At 38.0% G+C, this 22,190-nt stretch overlaps 1 protein-coding gene across 2 annotated transcripts; it reads right to left on the reverse strand.

Moving 5' to 3' along the window:
- Positions 1 to 7,480: 7,480 nt before the first annotated feature.
- On the reverse strand, positions 7,481 to 20,410 carry KBTBD8 (kelch repeat and BTB domain containing 8). 2 transcript variants are annotated; one of them, XM_055259728.2, is made up of 4 exons: positions 20,292 to 20,410; positions 19,472 to 19,682; positions 14,395 to 15,509; positions 7,481 to 10,766 (listed from the first exon to the last, which is right to left on the reverse strand). In XM_055259728.2, the coding sequence occupies exons 1-4, from the start codon at positions 20,305 to 20,307 to the stop codon at positions 10,303 to 10,305; spliced, it is 1,806 nt and encodes a 601-aa protein (XP_055115703.1). In that variant the 5' UTR covers positions 20,308 to 20,410; the 3' UTR covers positions 7,481 to 10,302. The 2 variants fall into 2 exon arrangements, with proteins under 2 accessions (XP_055115703.1, XP_055115704.1); XM_055259729.2 differs by lacking the exon at positions 19,472 to 19,682 and having other exon boundaries at positions 20,292 to 20,391.
- Positions 20,411 to 22,190: the final 1,780 nt, after the last annotated feature.

A 22,190-nucleotide genomic window follows, 5' to 3' on the forward strand; every position in this document is an offset into this window, starting at 1 on the left:
TGAATATAACCATTCAGGCCATCTTCCTGGGTCCCTGCTCACTAGGGAGTGGGAGTAAATTAACAGGTCTGCTTTCATTTACAGCTAAGTTTGATCCCTAAGTTTAACAACTCCTTTTCTGTTTATTTGTTTCTTCAAAAGTAAAAGGGGGACAATGACAGATGGCTGCAGCACCGGTAGTAGGAACCAAAAAGATAACAGATACCAAAGCATTTCAAAAACTAGAAAGTGGTATGCAAGAATAAGATATTAGTCAGTGGCTCATAGATGTGATTTTTCACATGGGTCGTTGTTATCATATATATAAGTATGATAGATATGTTTTGTCATGCTAAACAGGATAAATATATTTTTTCATGCTAACATGGAAATCAACCTCACACAGGTCAGTGCCCAGTAAAGTGTAGACAGCATTTTATTTTTTGGAATAGTAAAATGTAGATTAAAAGAAAATTATAACCAAGTTCTTAGAAATCTTCAAGAAAGACACACAGATACTGATGCAAGTATTTTGCTGTGTATCACATTTATATGTGAATATAAAAACTTCATGTATTCCGGAACTTAAAATTAAATAAAATTTTAAAAAGGAAAAATGAGGAAAAGATATGAATAAACAATTCATATAAAGTGAAAAAAAAGCCTATATACACATATAAAAATTACTTTCCTCTTTTTTCTACCTGCAGCTATAGGGTAGAGTTATAAAATAAAATTATAAAATCCTACCATGATTTTATAAATTGTGAATCAAAATTGCCCCAGGACATATACTTGTACAACTTGAGTTGAGATCCATGAAACTCCCCACTCACTGGGGCAGGCCCCTGGGTGATAGGTGTCATCTCCCTGTCATCTCCAGCTACACAAACACCATGTGAGAGGACCCTTGTCCTCTTCACTTTCACGTATGCACGCTCTGATGAGCTCATCCATTCTTCTGCCTGTCGACTCCTGCCATCACCACACCCACCACATACTTTAGAAAGCACAGGATAATTGAGGACTTATCACAAACCAGATGTTTTGGGTCAGGGGTGGGAACCATATTTGGCTCTGGGGCAAAGTAGCAAGAAGTTGCAAAAACTGTTACTATTTTCTTTCTCTTTCAGAAATGTAAGAGGCTATAGAAAGTGTGTCTACCTCTCTCTGTGTCAGGTTTTTCTCTTTTTTCATTCTGCTCCTATTTCTAGGGGTTTGTCTTCATCAGTCCTGCCTCTTTGACTGCATGTTTTTGCATATCCCTACTCTCTTTAACTTTTGGGGTTAACAGGGATACTGCAGAACTCTCAACTGGGAATAGTCTAGAAATGGAAGAGATTTTGACTTTTTGTAGGGATATTTCTCATTTCCCATCTTTATTGAAAAGGCCTGAATGTTCTGATTTAAAAAAAATATGTTTCTCCAGCACCTCCACGTCTCAGAATCGCCTCACCTGCAGGCTTCCTGGGGAAGCACCTGCACTCTTACCCACTGACACCCACACTCTTACCCACTGACACCCACTCACATCCTCCACCTGCACCTCAATTCACAGCAATTGGTTTTCATCCCTTGCACTTGGCTGAAACCACTTTCTCATTTCAGATCTTTACATGGCTAGACCAGGAGCCTCTTACTGTCTGCGTTTCATTTCTTCTCTTTGGATCTCATTCCTGAAGTTTTCTCCTGCATTACTACTGCTTTGTGATTCTCCCTTCTTCTCTGATAACTTTTCAGTTGCCTTTCTTCTGCTCCTTCAGCCGAATTTCTTAAATTTTATTCTTAGCTACTTTCACTTCTCATTTTACAATTTATCTTTGCACTAACTCATCCATTCACTCAAATTCAACTAACACCAGCTCTGTGGATATGCCAGAGTCCTAAGTTCCATCGCTAACCTTGACCAAGCTCTTGAGCTTTAAGAGCAGTTGTCAGAGCACCGTGGATTTCTTACTGTCTCAGGTTCTCAATGATTACAAGGAAATACTCCCCTGCGTTGTGTGGGTTCCTGTTGGCATTTGCTCCTCAAGACTTAACTTTGGCTACTTGACATCCTAATCTAAGTGTTGGGATAAGATGTTTTGACCTTATCTTCCCATCCTTAAAGGATTTTGCAAGCATGTGTTTCAAGAACTGAACTATGTGACTGGAACTCTGTTAAATCCTGCTGTGAACTGAATGTTTCTGCCATTTCCATCAAATTCATATGCTGGAATCCTAACCCCCAATGTGATGGTATTAGGAGGTAGGGCCGTTGCGGGTGGTTAGGTCATGAGGGATCTGGGATTAGTACCTTTATAAAAAGATACTAGAGAGCTTGCTTTCTCTTTCTCTGCTCTTCACCATGAGAGGATGCAATGAGAAGAGGGCCCTCACCAGACACAGGATCTGCCAGCACCTTGCTCTTAAACTTCCAGCCTCCAGGACTGGGAGAAATAGATGTTTGTTATTTAAGCCATGCAGCCTATGGCAATTTGTTATGGCAGCCTGAACTGGCTAGGACAGGTCCTTATCTCTGAATGGGAACAGAGAACAAGATAAACTCTAAGGACAGGCCCTTGTCAGTTCGTAAAAATAGACAAGCCAAAAAGCATTATTTTTATTTTGCAGACAGAGGTTACAAGCCTTGTATAAATTAAATACCATTGGTTTAATTTCAATCCTTTAGAAATGCACAGTCCAGAAATGAAAGTGAGAACTGTGTGACTGTAAAACTGTAAAAATTGTTTTCATGCATGGCTTATGAGCACAATCAGAGTCCAAATGGCTACACTTCTCTTTAATATTTACTTTACATTAGCTATTAAGGAATATTGTTCTACAATGGTTAAGTATATCTAAAAGACAGCAGAATAGTCATTAATAATTTCAACAAATTAATATTTAGGAAGTGTTCATTATGTACTGTGATAAGGCACTGTGATAAGTGTTTCACATGCTTATTTGATCCTCAAAAAAACTCGATAATATGTGGTAGATTATTAACCTGTTTTATGCATGAAAAAACTAAAGCTAGAAAAGTAAGTAATCGGCCGGGCGCGGTGGCTCACGCTTGTAATCCCAGCACTTTGGGAGGCCGAGGCGGGTGGATCACGAGGTCAGGAGATCGAGACCAGGTGAAACCCCGTCTCTACTAAAAATACAAAAAATTAGCCGGGCGTGGTGGCGGGTGGCTGTAGTCCCAGCTACTCGGAGAGGCCGAGGCAGGAGAATGGCGTGAACCTGGGAGGCGGAGCTTGCAGTGAGCCGAGATTGCGCCACTGCACTCCAGCCTGGGCGACAGAGCGAGACTCCGTCTCAAAAAAAAAAAAAAAAAAAGTAAGTAATCTACCTGTGGTCACCACCAAAAACACTACAATTCATGTTCACCAGACCCATATAAAATATTTAGAAAATATACTCCACGTTTTACTTAATATTATAGTGTTTTATTCACCAAATCATACAATTGTGCATATACTTAGGGAAGAGGGAAGGACGAAAAGGATCTATGAAATCTCATTTCTAAAAAACTAGCCAATAGAAAAGGTTCTATCTATCCATGATAAGGATAGTTTAAAATTATTACATTGTAATTTTCAATTTAGTTTTAGTAGCCTGGGGGAAGAAGTCTCAAAATGATTGATTTTTTTTAACCTACATAATTTTAATTTGGTCCAAGAAATATGTATTATTAGGTACTCAAAGGTCAACATTCACTGAACTACATGTCAAATAATCCCACAGCCATATAAATTATAAATAAAAGATACCTAAATATGATTAAGTATATAGGTTTTTAAAAGTGAGACTAACTTTTTAGCTTATTTTTTAATTGTGAAATACATTATACATATGAAAGATGGCATAAGATATTTATGTATAACTGAAGAATCATTCGATCAAAAATATGTATTAGAAGCTTATTATAGAGGATTCCAGATTTAGCACTGAAAATGTAAAGATCCTGGATATCGTCATTCCTAACCTTGGAAGAAAAAGGTACTGAAACTGACAATCAATGACTTTTATTAGATCCATCAGAGAAATTAGGCTGCAGAGCAAATGTTACCCTGGAGTAGAGGTGAATTCAGAGTCACAGTCCAGATCTGCTAACCTTGACCAGAAGTAACCAGAGCCATAAACTGTAAGAACACCTAAATGGTCATTTTTGATGAATCGCTGAGGCTAAACATGGACTCCCATGAAAGTGGAAAACTCCTGGGAACTTCAGTCTTATGGGGCCCCTACGCTTCTGTGGATTTTACCAACAGGCACTCCACCAGGTTCTCATGGCAAAGATCTGAGACAAACCTCCTAGTGGCTCTGACTAGGGGACAGGAAGAGTAATGATCATGAAATACACCCAGAACCTTTTCCATTTAAAAAGAATACTCTCCACGGAAAAACTTTTGGCAGGGCTCAATAAAAGCGGGGAGAAAAGCATTCGTCCCATCCCAAACCTCTCTAACCTTCTCTTCTCACCTAAAGGAAAAGGGATTTAATCAACATGGGTCAGGCCTTCAAATAAATAAAATTGGGAATGGTGCAGCCAGAAAGAGGATGGAGAGGGGAAAACCAAAACTGTACCACTAGAGAAACACCTGTGAAGATCACAGCCCCAAGACACAGGCCCACCAAACCGCTGATATTTAATTAGAAGCTACTCACTTTACAAAGTTGAAGCAAAACACCCACTAACCTAGCATTCTAGATCCAGCAAAATTACCCTTGAAACATGAGAAATAAAGACTTTTTCAAACAAAAATCTGAAGGAATTCATGACCTGCAGACCTGTCTTGCAAGCAATGCCCAATAAAAGAAGTTATTTGGGCAGGAGAAAATTGAAACAGAACAGAAACTTAGATCTACCTAAATGAATGAATACTGAAGGAATAAGTCAAGATGAAGTAAAACATCTTATTTTTTAAATATCAATTGATCTAAAAGTATGACTTTAATCATAACAATGTATTGCATGGTTATAGCATATGGGTAACTAAAATGAATGACAGCAATGTCATAAGGAATCAGAGGGGAAAATTGGGAACTTTGTTCTAAGGTACCTACACTACACACGAAGCAGTATAGTGTTATTTAAAGGTGGACTTAGATTAGTTTTGAAATGTATATTGTAAGTCTAATGCAACCACTGAAAAAAAATTAAAGTATAATTGAAGTGTTAAGAGGAGATAAAATAGAATCCTATAAAACGCTCAGTCAAAACCAGAGAAAGCAGGAAAATAGGTGAAAAAAAGAAACAAACAAGAAGGGCTACAAATAGAAAAAAATAACCAATATGGTAAATATTAACCCAACTATATTAGTACTCACTTTAAATGCAATGCTGTTCTAAACATACCAGCATTCTTACAATGGATATTAAAATAAGTCCCAACTGTAAGTTGTCTACAAGAAACCCCTTTTAAGTATAAAGATTAGGATAGGTTAAAAGAGAAGGGATGGAGAAAGATAAATGAAGCAAACACTAATTAAAAGAAAACTTGTGTGGCTAGATTAATTTCAAACAGAGAAGACTTCAGAAAAAAAGATTATCAGGGATAAAGAGAAGCATTACATAATTATGAAAGGGTATATTCCCCCAGAAGACATGATAAAAATATTTTGTACTAAGAAAATGAAAATACTACATAAAATTTGTGGGATTCTACAAAAGAAATACTTAGAGGGAAATTTATAGCATTAAATGCATATATTAGGAAAAGAAGGCCGGTCACAGTGGCTCATGCCTATAATCCCGGAAGACTGAGGCAGGCAGAATACTTGAGCCCAGGAGTTTGAGATCAGCTTGGGCAACATGGTGAAACCCCGTATCTACAAAAAATAAATAAATAAATAAATAAATAAATAGATAAAGAAAGAAAGAAAGAAAGAAAGTTAGCTGGTCACAGTGGCGTGCGCCTGTAGTCCCAGCTACTCAGGAAGCTGAGGTGGGAGGATCTCTTGAGCTGTGGAGGCGACTGCAGTGAGCCAAGATTGCGTCACTGCACTCCAGCCTGGGCAGAGTAAGGCCCTGTCTCAAAAAAAAGAAAAGAAAGAGAAAGACGAGTTATTAATACTTAAAGCAACCAGAAGAAAAAATACTATAAAAATTAGAACAGAAATCAATGAAACCGAAAACACAAAACAATAGAGAAAATTCATTACAACTAAACCTGGTTGTTTTTTTTTAAAGACTGATAACATTGATAATCCTTTAGGCTCCAAGACAACTGAAAATTCATTTCTTCCTACAAACATTCATTGAGTGCCTACTATGTGCTAGGCATCAATCTAAAGTGCAACAGTGAATTAAAATAAATTGCTCGTTGCCTTTGTGGAGTGTACATTTCAATGGGGGAGGACACATATGGAAAACAAAGCAGAAAAATAAAGCAGGAGGTATGATGGGGGTGGGGTTGGATGATCTTATTTTACAAAATGTGATCAGAGAAGGCCTCTCCAGTAAGGTGATGTTTTAATAAAAAAGAAAGTGAGTGAGTTGTCAAGATCTATCCAGCAAAAGAGACAGCAAGGGCAAAGTCGCTGTGGAGGTGCTCAGCAGGTTTGAGCAACAGCAAGGTCAGTGTGGCTAAAATAGAGCAAGCCAAGTAAATGACAACAAAGTTGGGAGGCGTGGATCATGTACGTATGGAGTTTGGCTGTCATATGAAGGGAGATGGGACGCCACTGGAAGTATCTGAGCAGAAGAGAAACATGATCTGACTTGTGTTTTAAGAGGATCACTCTGAGTACTGTGTGGAGAAAAGAATAGGTTATGAGGGGTCAAGGGTGATAGAAGGAAGGCTGTCAATGGAAACTGCATTAAGTCAGATAAGGTAGGCTGGCTTAGACTAGGGTGGCAGTGGTGCAAATGGTATGTGGTCTGAGTCTGGGTATATTATGAAGGAAGAAGCAACGGGACTTTCTGATGAATTAAACATGAAATGTGTGAGATTATATACTGTGGGTATTTTTCCCCTCCAAATCTCATGTCGAAATGTGATCCCCAGTGTTGGAAGTGGGGCCTAGCTGAAGGTATCTGGATCATGGGGGTGGATCCTTCATCAATGGCTTGGTGCCCTCCCCATGGTAATGAGCTCATGTGAGATCCAGTTGTTAAAGAGACAGGAACCTCCCCCAACTTTCTCTGGCTCCCTCTCTTTCCTGCTCCCGCTTCACCCTCCCCCCTCCACCATGAGCTAAAGCCTCCTGAGGCCTCACTCTCAGGTTTTCCTTTATGGTAATGCAAAGTGGACCAACACAAAAGAGTAAAACATAACATGATTTTCGGCCAGATCAAACAGAACAAAGAATTTACCAATGTAAGTGAACTAACTTGCTTTAGAATTTACAAAGTATTATATATATAAACTAGTTCATTTTTTACCAGAGGACAGGTATTCAATAGATTAAAATCTCATTCCATTCTATCATGACATAAGGTATTTCATGATTTTTTACCAGATTTTAATTCTGCAACACTCACTAGTCAGATATCGCTTTGCAACACTGGAAGTTTTCAATCAGAAAAGGTTTTATTGTAAGAAACAATGACATCAGGTAAAAATGCAAAAAATTGTGCAATTATGGCAAAATGTTTAAAAATATCTACACATTTGCCCCCACAGGACTACAGTACTTACTACATACCTGAGCACTGAACATTGAATTCCATTTTAAACTGCTTTACATAGGGAATCTGATTCCTTGATGATCACATCCATTTGTTCTCATGACCAGTAAAATCATCTTGATGCTTAAGCATCAACTTCGTAGAACAGAAAACAAAGATGGAAAATAAAATACAATTTCTACTTTCCTATAACATAGTTATACCAAGTCCAGTTTTCAATGTGTGAAAAATATATAGGAAAGTGCTACATACATTCTTCAAATGCAAAAACAAAGTTAAAGTGGAACTGGCATATGTTAGACCTACATTTTAATTCTGTAAGTACCCATTGTGCCTTTTACTTAAGGTCTTATCACACTATGAAAATGCACCTTAAATATCTAAACATAAACCCACACATGTCACTAATCTTAGTTTTCTAGGACCTCTTCTGAATCCATTTTAAAAGTGGCAAAATATCCCAGCTATATAATTTAAACAAATAGTTCTTCATACAAAATTCAATATATATTCTACTCCCATAACAAATCGTAAGCCTTGCTTTTGACACACTTAACTTAGATCGTACCCTCAATATAAATTGTTACAGCCAAAAGATCAACTGTTGTGCAGGCTAAGAGAATAAATCTACTGTTGAATTAGCCACAGTATGCCATTCTCTTATATAACATACAGCCCATGTAAATTGCTAAATCAATGTTGTATGTCATGTTTTCAAGTAATGCATTTTTCTAAATACACAAGATTGTCAAAAAGCGGCAGGAAATCTTATTCAACAAAGCTTTCAAAAATAAATTACATGAACATCTCTTGCAAAAAAAAAATTGTTATTTTTCTCTCCTCAGCAATGCAAAACTGTAAAGAATGATTTTTAAAACACACAGTAATAACTCCAAAACATCATGATGATAAAAACAAAAACAAAACAGAAGATAAAACTGGGGAGGTAAAAATGTTGACAAAGTTTATACAGAGATTACAGACATACTATCACCACCAATAAGAAGAAACCACGTATCTAGCTAAGACTAGATTTTAAAATGTTAATTCTAGAAATGCTGTCCATTTTAACTTCTGCTTCAGAAAACATTCCCTACTTGTAGAGGTCTATGTAAAGCAGTTTGGAAAGTTTCTGAAAAACGAGGTATGTGATGCAAAGAGGCAATGTTTTCAATTTGTTTCACAGTATCACATTACAATTTGTGCAAGATTTTTAAAATACGAACCATGCCAGTTTGCTTTCAAGTGAATACAAATATTGTGATTGAGGGCAAAATCTGTCCTACGCTTATACCCTTTATGAATTATGCTAGGCTTAGTAAAATATGTTACTGATCCAAATGCCTGCCTTAGGTATACAAATAAGTTGGTTTCTCCTTCATGTTAATATTCCTAACTGATTGTTAGAAATTCATCAGCTAAATGCAAAAAATGCTCTAGTACCTAGAAAGCTATGGTTCTGTTCACTCACTCTTTTCCTTTTCAATCGCCTTCAGCTAGAAGGAGGATTCCACTGTAAAAGTATTCATCACTGTTAAGTGCAAAAATGGGAAAAAAAAAATGAGGTTTTAATTGTAATATGAAACTTAAAGACATTAAATTAGACCATTGCAGGAATTTTGTTTCTGGAAAGCAGAATTTTAAAAGTAGGTATAAAACTTCACATTATGCTCTGTGCAGAAGAGAAATAAGTTACCTTTCCTTGTACCAATAATGAATGGACAGGTAGATGGAAGAGAAGATTGGGCTACAAATGGCCCATGTTAGTGCAAACTGGGTATAATGTTCCTACTATTCTAAGATTGAGTCCAGTTGGATGAATAACTGGCCATATCCTCCTATCACATAAGTAGAGAATCTTGTGAAATCACAAGAGTTCAACAGGTAAAGTACTATGGCCATGAAATCCACACCAATTTGAAAGATAGGCATAGGCTCAGACCATTTAAATCTATCTAGTTATACACATGAATTAAGTTAGACTAGCACCAGCCACCTGTGAATATGACCACTTTTCCAGATTTTCACAAATGAGACAGTGTTAACACTTGAAAAAGTTATCAACAGAAAACTGCCACTTTAAAACTTCAGCTTAACTTAAAATTACATGGGAAATGGAAACAATCAGACTAAAAGCTCTTTCTGAGACTAATTTTTCCTTCAATCTACCCTAATAATAGAACATATTTAAATCTCAGTACACTTGAAAACAGTACACAAAAATAGATACATATAAATATTAAGAATGAGGATCTAAGTTAGTGCTTCTCTGTGTTAGAGAGGTCACAGCTAATGTCCTAGCGATATTGCCTCAGATTGTTACCCGTATTTAAAATCAAAAGTCACATCAAACGAGTTTAGATGTCTTTACCCAATAATACCCTAAATGCTCTTACAAGAGTGCATAGTTGTCCTGATTCATCTGGTACCTCAGTTACTATTTATCACAAAATTATAAAATGAAATGATTAATTTTATGCCAGAAAAAAAAATGCTGATAATTGCACTTTGTTATCTTTTCCTTACTGAAATGAAATGTCACAAGGATGAAGGAAAATCCCTCCCTACCCTGCAATCTTTAAGCATACCCATTTTCCACGTATAAAACTCTCTCAGCTTTCTGAAATACTGTCAGCACTCTTTTGTATCAAAGACAAGTTTCCTAAGAATGAGATGCCAGTGATGCACTAAGGCCTGCTACTCATTTAGAGTACTTTCTGAAGACACTGAGGATACAGTTTAGCAACAGCACATTCAAAATGCCGGCCAAGGTCCCAGAGCCGATCTGGGGTCTCATACACTTTCATCCACTGGTCAGCAATGTCATCATATTGGTAAAGGGAATTTTTTCTGCTGGTTCTGAAGACGTGTTCTTCAACAGTCACTTGAGTAGCTCGAACAAATAAATGGAGTTTGTTCTGAAAAAGGACCAGTTTAAGGTATGGATTTATGGACTGATCACATGGAAAGTCTTTCTTACGAGTCCATTTATTTAGCTCAATATCATAGGCTTCTACAGTAAACATACGTTGATGATTTCCACAGGTTCCAGCTATGTAGTAGATAGAGTCCTTGTATACAGCTGCTAAGCCCTGGATTCTAGGCACACTCATGGGGGTTAAGAAACCCCAGTAGTCTTTTTGAGGCTCATAGAAGAGGAAAAATTCTCCTAAAAAAAGAAAAAACAAGAATATGTACATTTTTATGTTGGTTTTTGGTTATATGTTGTAACTACAACCTCTAAAGATTAAAGGGCATAATTTTCTATATATTTCACTTTCTAAAACATTTCTTTTATAATCTCCAGAGATACATTCATATGGGTTACAAAATACCTTAAAACTTTGTCATTCCATGACACAATATAACAGATAATATTATAATCAACCTGAATTGGGAAGTTTGTATTGGGAAGGTACAAGGAGTTACTTGGGCTTGATGGCAGAATTGTTAAGAGCTTGATTCTGGCGGGGCACAGTGGCTCATGCCTGTAATCCCAGCACTTTGGGAGGCTGAGACGGGTGGATCACTTGAGGTCAGGAGTTTGAGACCAGCCTGGCCAACATGGTGAAACCCCATCTCCATTAAAAATACAAAAATTAGCCAGGTGTGGTGGCAGGCACCTGTAATTCCAGCTACTCAGGAGGCTAAGGCAGGAGAATCGCTTGAACCCAGGAGGTGACGGATGCAGTGAGCCAAGATCACGCCACCGCACTCCAGCCTGGGTAACAATGTGAGATTCCATCTCAAAAAAAAAAAAAACAAAAAAAAACTTGATTCTATTTGCTCTATCCAATTTGTGTGTTTATAGAAAATTCATTTTACTCTAGCTCTAAAAAAGCATTATTAGTAATGTTCAGCCAGTAAGACCAAAATGCATACATATAACATCATCATAAATATGCCATGATAAATGTGTATGCTATTTAATTAGAAGACAGCAGATGGAATTGTGCAGATTTATGCTTATGGGTCACTGATGTGCTTACCTGAATGTTGCTATAATGCAAAGAGAAATATTCAGCAGGAGAAAACATGACTTTAATAAGACAGAAAACATATACATGGTTTGTGACATTGACTTTGAGTCAGTTTCTATTTTGATTTGACAATAAAAAGGTATGCTGAGTCAGACTGCCAATATGAAAATGTCTAAAAGAATTAGTGAAGATTTACAAGAGTTTTGCTAATTATAGCATTTGTTTAAAATCTTTGTAATAAAAATCTGAACCCTTTATGAACAGATTAAATGATACTTCAATAGCCACAGATAGTACAACATAAGCTTCTGACTATGCATGTCAGGTTTATTTATGTAAAGAGGCTTTGTTTAGATTAGAAATACCAGATTCTAAATTGAGCTTCCCCTTGAAAACTGTTTTGAACTAGGGTTACTCTTATCTACAAATTCAACTACCTACTTCATAACAGTGATGCTTTGCCTTCAACTAACTTAAAATAGCTTGTTAAGTTCCCAGATTTGCTCGCACATCATCTGCCCTTATTGCCTAACTTGTAACAGGATTGTTGATAAATAAGGTAGGAAATTTAAACTTTGTAACGTGTGCTACTTCTCTATAAATTTCTTATAGATCAGAAAGTAAAGACGACACACCAAAGAAGTTGAATGTTAAAATCTAAAGTACTCTTTAATAAAAGTTAAAGCTAATAATATGCAACTAAGAAACCCTTAGGGCTTCAGAGTCCTCTTATGTAAAATATAACCTCAAATTAAATGATGTTAATAATTCCAGCCCTGAAATTCTATTAATTCATTGCTAGTTTGCTTTAGTATTTGCATTAATATACAAACTTCGCATTCCAAATAGGAATCTAATTCTACTTCTATCAACTAATAGTTAGGCAGTAAGACCAAAATACACACATACACAGACAGCTTCATCATACTGGATGACATAACCTATCCAAGTATACTGGATGGATTATACATCCATTCTTATATTCCATTTTTCCACAAGACAGCAAACCCAAATCATGGCCTGTGCTTCTATTTAACTAAACTAAGGAACCAGAGAGTACAACTCCTTCCGAGGAATTAACTTGACACTGAACTTAAACAAATGAGCTCAGACATTACTAGGAAATTTTTAGTTAAATAAAGGATTAGAGCAAGGAACACAATTTTTAAAAGAAAACAATGGTGGGAGGCCCAGGTGGGTGGATCGCTGCAGGTCAGGAGTTCAAGACCAGCCTGGTCAACATAGTGAAACGCCGTCTCTACCAAAAATACAAAAATTAGCCAGGCGTGGTGGCAGGTGTCTGAGACTGAGGTGGGAGAATCATGTGAACCCAGGAGGCGGAGGTTGAAGTCAGCCAAGATCATGCCACTGCACTCCAGCCTGGGTGACAGAGTGAGACCCTGTCTCAAAAAAAAAAGAGAAAGAAAGAAATGAAAGAAAAGAAGGGAAGGGGAAGGGGGAGGGGAAAGAAGAAAGAAAGAAAACAATGGGATAAGGTCAGTCATGCATCAATTAATGACAGGCACATATTCTGAGAAATGCGTCATTACGTGATAGTTGTCCTTGTGCGAAGAACATCATAGAGCATACTTACACAAACCTAGATGGGAGCTTACTACACACCTAGGCTACACTGTAGCCTATTGCTCCTAGGCTACAAAACTGTATAGCATGTGACTGTACTGAGTACTCTAGGCAACTGTAACACAATGGGAAGCATTTTTTGTATCTAAACATATCTAAACATGGAACAAGTACAGTAAAAATATGCTATCATAATCTTATAGGACCACCATTGTGTATGTGATCCATCATTGACCAAAACATTACATGGCACATGACTGTATATCTTCATAGAAGCTGCTCCTTTTCCTTAAGTAGTAGTGTGAGAAAAACGTCGATTAAGAGACACATACGAGGAGTAAGAATGTTGCTATTATCTACACTGCATTAAACATTCAAGCAACTAAAATGTGTAAGAAACCAAATAAAAGGAAAATATTAGTTATCACAAATCAGAGCCTTGAATCAAATGTCTTATTTACTCTGACTCAGTCAGTCTACCTCTACTGTATTTTTGCCAAAGTAGTAGTCTTTAACAGTTAAGAAAAACAAAAAACAAAACAAAACAAACACTACATACATCAGGATAGTCCCACTTAAAACGGCAAACCAAAAAAAAGTGACATCTCAAAGTTTTCCGGTGAAAAAAATTGAAAATGTATTATGAAAGGCAGCATGAACGCAGTGAAGGTGAAACTTGAAGGCTATACTTCCAAACTCTTTGTAATTAAATTTCATAACTTTTGCAATAATAAGGCTTATATAAAACTCTTTGGTAACTAAATAGTATAACTTAATTAATGCTTTGTTCTTTTCTCTTTTAAACTAATCCAGTAAATTCCATAGAATACCAGTTGCTACAGCATCTCAACTTTACTCAAGAGCAAAAACAGCCATGTAACAACCTTGCTATTTATTTCAAGTCCTACAAACTACTCTGAAATAGTTATCCCAAAATGCCGAACTATTATTTATTAAAGAATGTTTTCAAAAATAGTTATTCTACATGATATCAAGACACAAAATCATTAAAAAGTATAGGATTATTTTAGTAATTTAACAATACCTGCCTTTTTTTAATTCAAGAGTTTATTTTCTTTCTAGCTCTTTACAGAACAGACTATTCCAATAGTTTGATAAGCAAGCTGGAGGTATTCCTCAATTAACGGGAACACAACTGTTTCAGTATAATTAAGTAAACCACCACCTGACGTGTTACCCTTCCATGAAAAACTAAATCACTTAGGCACCTACCCTGTAAAACATAGATCTTCTCTTTGTACTCCACAGCATTATGAAATTCCATTGCAACTGGCATTGCGCAAACAGTCATCCAACAATTCTCCCTACTGTCGTAGCACTCAACAGATTTTAGTGAGTTTCTCCCATCACCTTCATAAACACGACCTCCGATTGCATACATTTTACCACAGCAATAGACAAGTTTGCAGCCTATTCTGGCTCGAAGCAAGGATGGTTTCGATAGCCATCTATTGGTGGAATGATCATACATCCAGAAATCATTTTCTGCCTTATGGTCGATGGAGACCTCACTGCTGCTTGGCCTGTACCCTCCTGCAATGTAAATGTCATTATCTGGTGATACAAGAATCCCAACTTCTCTCAGGTCATTAGGTGGTTTGCATAGTTTAAACACCCTTCCTGTGACTATATCTAGACAAGGCACTGTTTGCTTCTTTCCTGAGTGTTTGTGGGCAGCATCAAAACATATGATCATTTCAGAAGCAGTCATTCCAAGCCTCTGTGTGCAGCCATTGGTGTTGGATGGTCCCTTTTCTACACAGCTTTTGGCTATAGCCTGTGCAAACTGAGGTGGAATTTTCTCTATAAAGGTATCTTCCATCAGAGGAAAACGTATGCATTTAGCAAAAATTTCTGGAAGGTGCACTTCTCTTTCATTCTGTTCATGTTCAAACCACCTTATAATGCTTTCATAAACATGCTCTTCTCGGTCTACATTTAAATCGTCACTGTCTAGTATACTTATCAGTTGGTCTTTTGTCAACTGGAGAAACTCTTGTTCTTTGGTGACACACAGAAACTTTTTACGAATGTATTCTTTTGATCGATCTCCGAGTTCCTGATGACCATAATGATCAGCAAAGATAAAGACCCCAATAGAATTCTGTGGGTCCAAATGACTGATCATATACTTAGCACATTGGTCTTGGATGGAAGGAATCTGGAAGATGCTAGCTGCAGTGAACAAGGCTTGAACATTGGCCTCTGTGAGAATAACTCTGGAGGTGTAGGCATAGTTCAACACTAAATCCATCGATTCAGCTTCAACTCCAACTATTCGAACTTCTTTTTGAGTACTTTCTGTAAGGCCGCTAGTGAACATAGATCTAAGAAGGAAAGAGTGGTTAATATTACACGTGTGCTGTAAGTCAAAATTATTGTGGGAAGATTTTAAAAGTACAAAGTTACCACAAAGATAACCTTTTGAAACAGAATATTTCCTAAAATAGTCCCTGATATTCTGAATAGGAGTAAAAATTGATGATGTATCAGAAGGATTTAGTCTGGCTAACCTCAAAACCCATATTGTCAGGGCTAGCCCACTGTGTGCCAACTATGAAAAAAGGAGAGTACACCTAAGTAAATGCAAATCAAAAAGTGACACACATATTCCAGGTCACTTTATTTTCCTAGAAGCCTCTATCCAGAGTTCTGGTCAAGTTGCCTTAGGGACATCAGATCTTAAATTGGGCCATGCCAGTCAGAAAGCTTAAGAATACCGGCCCGGTGTGGTGGCTCACACCTGTAATTCCAGCACTTTAGGAGGCCAAGGTGGGTGGATCACATGAGGTCAGGAGTTGAAAACCTGCCTGGCCAAGACGGTGAAACCCCATCTCTACTAAAATAAAAAATTAGCCGGGCGTGGTGGCACACCCCTGTAATCCCAGCTACTCAGGAAGCTGAGGCAGGAGAATCACTTGAACCCGGAAGGCAGAGGTTGCAGTGAGCTGAGTGCCAGCCTAGAAGACAGAGTGAGACTCCATCTCAAAAAAAAAAGAATACCTATAAAGGTATCAACATGATACATTAGCATACAAAGAAACAAACTAATAAAAACTTTTCATGTCCTGCTGAAAATGACAAGGCAATTTGTATCCAAAATATATCTTTAAAATGTTCGTCTTAGAAAAGCAAGAAGTTCTTTAAAAGTACCTATCCTCCACCTACTCCTTTTTAAAACTGTCATCTTTTGAATGCTGCCTTAACCATTATAAGTAATATAATAAGCACTTCACTTACCCTTGGAAGTTTTGAGAACATTTGCTTAAAAGGAAATACTTCATTTTCTCAAAGATACCATATTTTACCTACCTAAATCTAGACATAAATAAAGATTATGGTAGAGTCAATATATAATGCCTCTTTTAAACAGAGTTTAATAGTTAACTGATTCTTTGAAGATAATGGTTTTTAAAACCCCAAACTTTTACCTTTGAGACCAAGTTGTTTTTCTCTATTATTAAAATATTGTTGCATTTATGGGATTTTCTTGACTGAAACATGAAGCAGCCTGGCTCTTTAAGTATTAGTCACTTGCAAACACCATTTGCCTTTCTTTTCGCTTCTTTAAAGTTTCATTCTAGATGATCCAGACTCATCCTATTTAATTTTTGTGATGTTATGAAAAATGAATTGCAAAGATTTCCAGTCACTTAAAAAATAACTCTCAAATTCATGGAATTAATTTTAAAATGCAGTATGAGAAACACTGGAGGTACAAGGACTCAACTTGCTGCCCAGGTTAATCATCTTCGAGTCCTGTTTTTACTTCTACGATGTACATTTTAATTTAGTATCACACTGGCTTTTTTGATGACTAAAAACTAGATGTTCCTACGTATGTGCTGGTTTTCAATTCAGGTGCTGAAAGACTCACCTATACAGCTACCAATTAAAAAGAAAAATAAAGCCCTGCATTAGAGAGAGATTAACTCCCAAAGGAAGACATTACCACATATCCCTTTATCAAGGGAACTACTGCTGACTTGAATAGGCTCGTCTTACACACAGGAGTGGTCTGACACTTCATGAGTTTTCCTCCGTTCTAGTAAGTTCTTCATGTAAACTCAACACAAATGAAGCCAGGGCACTTCCTCACACAAAATCCAGAGCAGCAAAAAATTTCTAATAATCATACAAATTTCAATTCTGATAAGTTACTGATATCATGAAACAGCCATTCCAGATTTCCAGCCGTTCTAATTCTTCCACTAGTGATGCAAGACGTAGAAACATCAAGTATGACTTTCTACATCCCACACAGGAAGCAGCACTGGTACCAAGAAACTTCGGTACAAAAACCTCTAGCAAGAGATCAAATTCTAATCCTTGAGTTTTCTAGCCAAATATCTTTACTTCAACGCACATATCGTATCCCCAGAAAATTTCTCAAGTATTTTTTACTCCTTTTAAAAATTGACTTAATAAAATTAAAGAATTTAAGATTTTAAGGAATCAAGAAAATTAGGAATCTATCATAGCATACTTCTTTTAAAGTAAAATTTTTTTCTAGGTCTTCAAAAATAAAAAATGAAACTGCAAGGTGAAAATGTCATACTTATGTAAAGTTACTAAGTATACTTATTATTATACTTAAGTATACTTAATATGCATACATATATCATACTTATGTATGCTTACTAAGTATTATACTTAATAAGTATACTTAGTAAGCATACATGACATTTAAATGATATAATCCAGATCATTAAATTTCAGTAAGATATAGACATTTTTACTTTGCAGTTTTTGTTTTGTTTTGTTTTTACTATTCAAATGCAATATACAATAAAAATGTTTTAAAGGAAACTGTATCCACTCTCGTTCCTTAAGAGTCATATGGCAACTAAGAAGCCTGGCTCTGGAATCAAATGTAGCCTCTGCCATTTACTTGTTGGATAGATGATTTAGGCAGGTTATTAAAACTTAATCTCACTGAGCCTCAGCTTCTTCGTAAGTAAAATGGAACAACAACTGTGCAGAGATAGGATTATAAAGATTATATAAGGCAATACATGTAAAGTAAGCTTAGCCTAGAGCTTGATAAGTAGTAACTGTGACATATATTTAAACATACAAATGACCTAACCATATCTAATAGATAATCTGGGTAAGTGAATCTCACCAAAAGTTTCCATTACCAGGCCAAACTTCATACCTTCTGCATATGTGAGTTTTTTTTTTTTTTTTCAGCTCACTGTCTGGCAATGATTAATACTTAGTAGTCCAATGACCTACCCTAGGCAAGTCTAAACGGTTACATCACAAGCATCAGACTGAAGTGACTATATTTAACCCAGTATTCTGAGAAAGAGGAACCAGAAACTACTGTTGGAACATTATATGGTTATGTGCCCTATAAAGGTAAGCACCTTCAACAGGAAAAATCACATTCAGAGTGTGGTTGATAACTTTACTATTATTTATGCACCACTTGTGAATACTGAAAGGCTTAAAGTGAGCATTTGACACAAAAGAAGTTAAGCCCACGCAGAAAACTGCCTTTTCCACTAATCTTAAAGTAGGAAGTTATTTTTCAGACCTCAGTTTTTAAATTTTACTTTTAAAAGTTTTATAGTAAACAATATAAGTAAAAATAAAAACTTCATTTAACGTACTTCTAGAAATCCTGGAAATTACTAATTTGGGGCCTTAGGCACATAGAAACTGTATTCATTCTTGCTTTGACCCCCATAGCATTTAAACAATCTATTGAGTGGTAATTTGTTTTTGAAGGAACATGCTACATGTTTTAAACTCTTTTATAAAAGAGTCCCATACACTAAAGAAACAAGCATTATGGATAACTTTTTGAAAGAAATTCTAGATCAGCACTGTCCAATAAAATTGCCAATGATGAAAATGCTGTATCTCTGTGCTGCCCAATATGGCAGCCACTAGCTGCAGGTGACCACCAAGCACTCAAAAGGTGTTTAGTGTACCTGGGGAACTAAATGTTTTATTTTATTTAACTTATAATTTAAGTTTAAACAGCCACACATGGCTACTGGCTGCCATACTGACCAGCACAAGTCTAGATTTTCTGGTCATTTACCTCAAACACACACACACAGGCCCACTAACTTAAAAACCAATCACCCGAAATCTAGAAGAATCCCTCAAGTCAAAAGAAGGTCTTAGTAAGAGGGGACCTGTTTTCTAGTCTCAAGAAACAAAGTCATTGGTTTCATTTCATTATCGCATCTCAATATAAACGTCAAGTGGACAATACTGAGGGGGAAAGGGAGCTTGATGCAGATACCAACAGAAGTTCCTACCATCATCATACCTGAAGTAAGGGCTGATTGCAGCAAGAACGTTTCTATGACAGGAAAATGTTTTCCCGTGATCCACTTCCACTACAATGTCTGTCAACTGTCCTTCATCGTACATTGTTTTGAGTTGCTTAAGAATACTGCAAGCATGGAAGGGGTCCATGGCATCGCTGGCTGGGTCTGAAGATGGAATCCCATTCGGTGTTGGGGAAGACTTACTTAAATCTAGGAGGAGAAAAATCGTACAACCACAAGAAGTGCCGAGCCAGTTACGGCATCGCGGGATTTTTCTGTTTGTGTGTCTGCTTGCTAGGCTTTTCCCCCCTACAAATATATACAAATGTCTGTGGATATACGCACGACCTCGTGGGACCGCGAGTTTAGGATCTGGGAGACAGAGGGCGGAGCGCGATCGGCGGAACAAGTTCAAAGGCCAGCCTGCTCCTGCGGAGCCCCGGCGAGCCCGGCACCCGTGCTCGCGGAGGGAACGCGCTCGCAGCCCAGGCGAGGCGTCTGCGCGGACTCCGCTGAGAGCCGAGGGCAGAGCCTCACGAGGGAAGCTCGAACAACGGCGGCCTCCGGTGCCCCCTCAAGCCGCCTCCCGCTGCCTCCTGGGGCGCAGCGCCGGCGGGTACCCAGCCTCCCCATCCCGGTCCCGCCGGACCGCCCACCGCCCTCCGCACCATTCATCTTCCCTCTTCTCATTCCCCTCCACCGCTTCATCCTTCCCGCTAGCTCCGCACAGCTACGTCCTCATCCCACTGCCTGTGGCCGGCCCTGGCTCACCTTCCCTCTCACCTCCCTCCACGCCGCCCTGGCCACCACACGACCCACCTGCCGACGCGGCCATTTCTCGATGGGGCCCCGGCTCCAGCTATTTAAAAAGGAAATGTCATTTCGCTTCTCTAGCTCCCGGGTTCCGGCTCTTCTAAGCTTCCCCTGGCCAATGGGGTGTCCTGTGCATCTGGCTCCGCCCCTAGCCTCCGAATTCCTGGCGCTGATTGGCCACAACGAGAGCAAATGCGTGTCGGGAAATGTAGTTTGATTGCCCCGGCTCCCGCGTGGTCCGGGTCGGGCGGAGGCCCAAGCCGGGAATTCCTATTGGCTGATTCGGGTGGAGGTGGAGAGCAGGGAGCTGGCCAGCCTGTGGCCGTCGAGCGCGCAGTGCCTGCCGGGAGAGGTAGTCTTCTGGCGGAGGAGAACTGTCATTCTGAGGGGCTGGGGTAGGGAAAGCTCTTCAAGTGCGAATTTCCCCATTTTAGGCCTCTCTCCTGGCCCCCGGCACATTTTTTTTACCTTTTTCTTCTTCCGTAAACTTCCTGCCAGTGACTAGCTTCCAGTATGAAATCAAGCTCTGCGTGAGAGCTGTAAAACCAGAAAAATTTGGAAATGGACAGGAGGGCTGTTGTCCAAAAATGCAAAGGAAATCTGACGTCCCACCCTGAAGAAAAATATCAGAAGGCCCAAAAGCAAGGCGTCTCTGATGAGTCACCTATGACACCCAATTGAAATAGCATCGCCTTGGCCGGGTGCTCTGGTTTCCACAGATTAACTTGGTCTGGTTACAGCGGCTGCTTAGGATCTTTAACTCCCACTGGTGCCTTGCTTTTCTAGCACACCCAGAGAACACCTGTTCCGCACGTGAACATTTTAGAGGGATCCAAGATGCTTTACTTTTTGCTCTTGGGAAATGGAGGGGATACAATACTAAGTATTCCGGAATTTCCTTTGAAAAAATACCGGAATGCCCTGATCCCGGAGCCAGGGGTGATTACTGAAGCCCTGGCTCTTTAGTCACTATATGTGAGAACTGACATAAGACCTTTCAACCCCTGAGCACTTAGATCCTTCATCTGTAACGTGAAGTAATAGTAATCCGTATTCCATCGATTTCATAGGCTGCAACCTTTTGGAAAGAAAATCAAAATTTTACTGTTGACGAATTTTTATTTACTCATCTTGTGTTTCTAACATCTAACGGGGTGCCTGGCACATTATAGATGTTTAATATTTTAAAAATAAATGTAAGGTGCAAATGAGCTAACATTGGGAATGCTATTTCTAGAATGTTAAAATGTAAGGAAGTATCAGCGAATGGGAAGAATTTCTAGTAGCATATAGTGTGCACAACTTTTCTAGCACTGAAAACATCAAACAGTTGAACTTCTTGATAAAGAAAGGATCTTGGAATTTAAATTGTGATTGAGAAAGAGAAACAATTATGAAAAACAATTCAGTTCTGTTCCCTAGGTCTGCTGAGAAATTTAGATCTTAAAATACTATAATCCCATGCAAGTTAACAGGAAGTGGTGTTTCCTCGTGACTGGGGTTTATGCATATCCATCTGCACTTATAATTTCTTATTTGTGAATGTCCTGTATGCACGTTTCTGGATAGATGAAATTGACTTAATTTTTGTTACTCATAAATTTATTTTTTCGTTTTTATGAAGTTGCTTTCTAATTTATTAAAATGGTAGCATTTTATGACAATACGGTTAGTATTAAGGGAAAAAATGGCGTTAATCGTTAGGGTTTGACAACATCTGACGATATTGCAAATAGAAATACAGGGCATGCATTATTTGAGAAATATTCACACTAAAATATCATTTGTTGTTTATCTGAAATTTAAATTTAATTGGGTGTTCTGTATTTTATCTGGCAACCTTTTCAAATCTCTTAAAATAGAGGAGTTTTGTTTGTGCTTTGTTGTTGTTTTGTAGCCATCTAT

Source organism: Symphalangus syndactylus, chromosome 21 (assembly GCF_028878055.3).
Source record: "Symphalangus syndactylus isolate Jambi chromosome 21, NHGRI_mSymSyn1-v2.1_pri, whole genome shotgun sequence".
Classification (NCBI taxonomy): Eukaryota; Metazoa; Chordata; class Mammalia; order Primates; family Hylobatidae; genus Symphalangus; species Symphalangus syndactylus.

Excerpts from the sequence above, each read along its gene's own strand:
- KBTBD8 (XM_055259728.2), bottom strand. Across the intron at positions 15,510-19,471 it reads GCAATCAGCCCTTACTTCAG|ATCTATGTTCACTAGCGGCC; the intron begins GTATGATGATGG and ends TTTCCTTCTTAG. Across the intron at positions 10,767-14,394 it reads GAAGATCTATGTTTTACAGG|GAGAATTTTTCCTCTTCTAT; the intron begins GTAGGTGCCTAA and ends TTCTTTTTTTAG.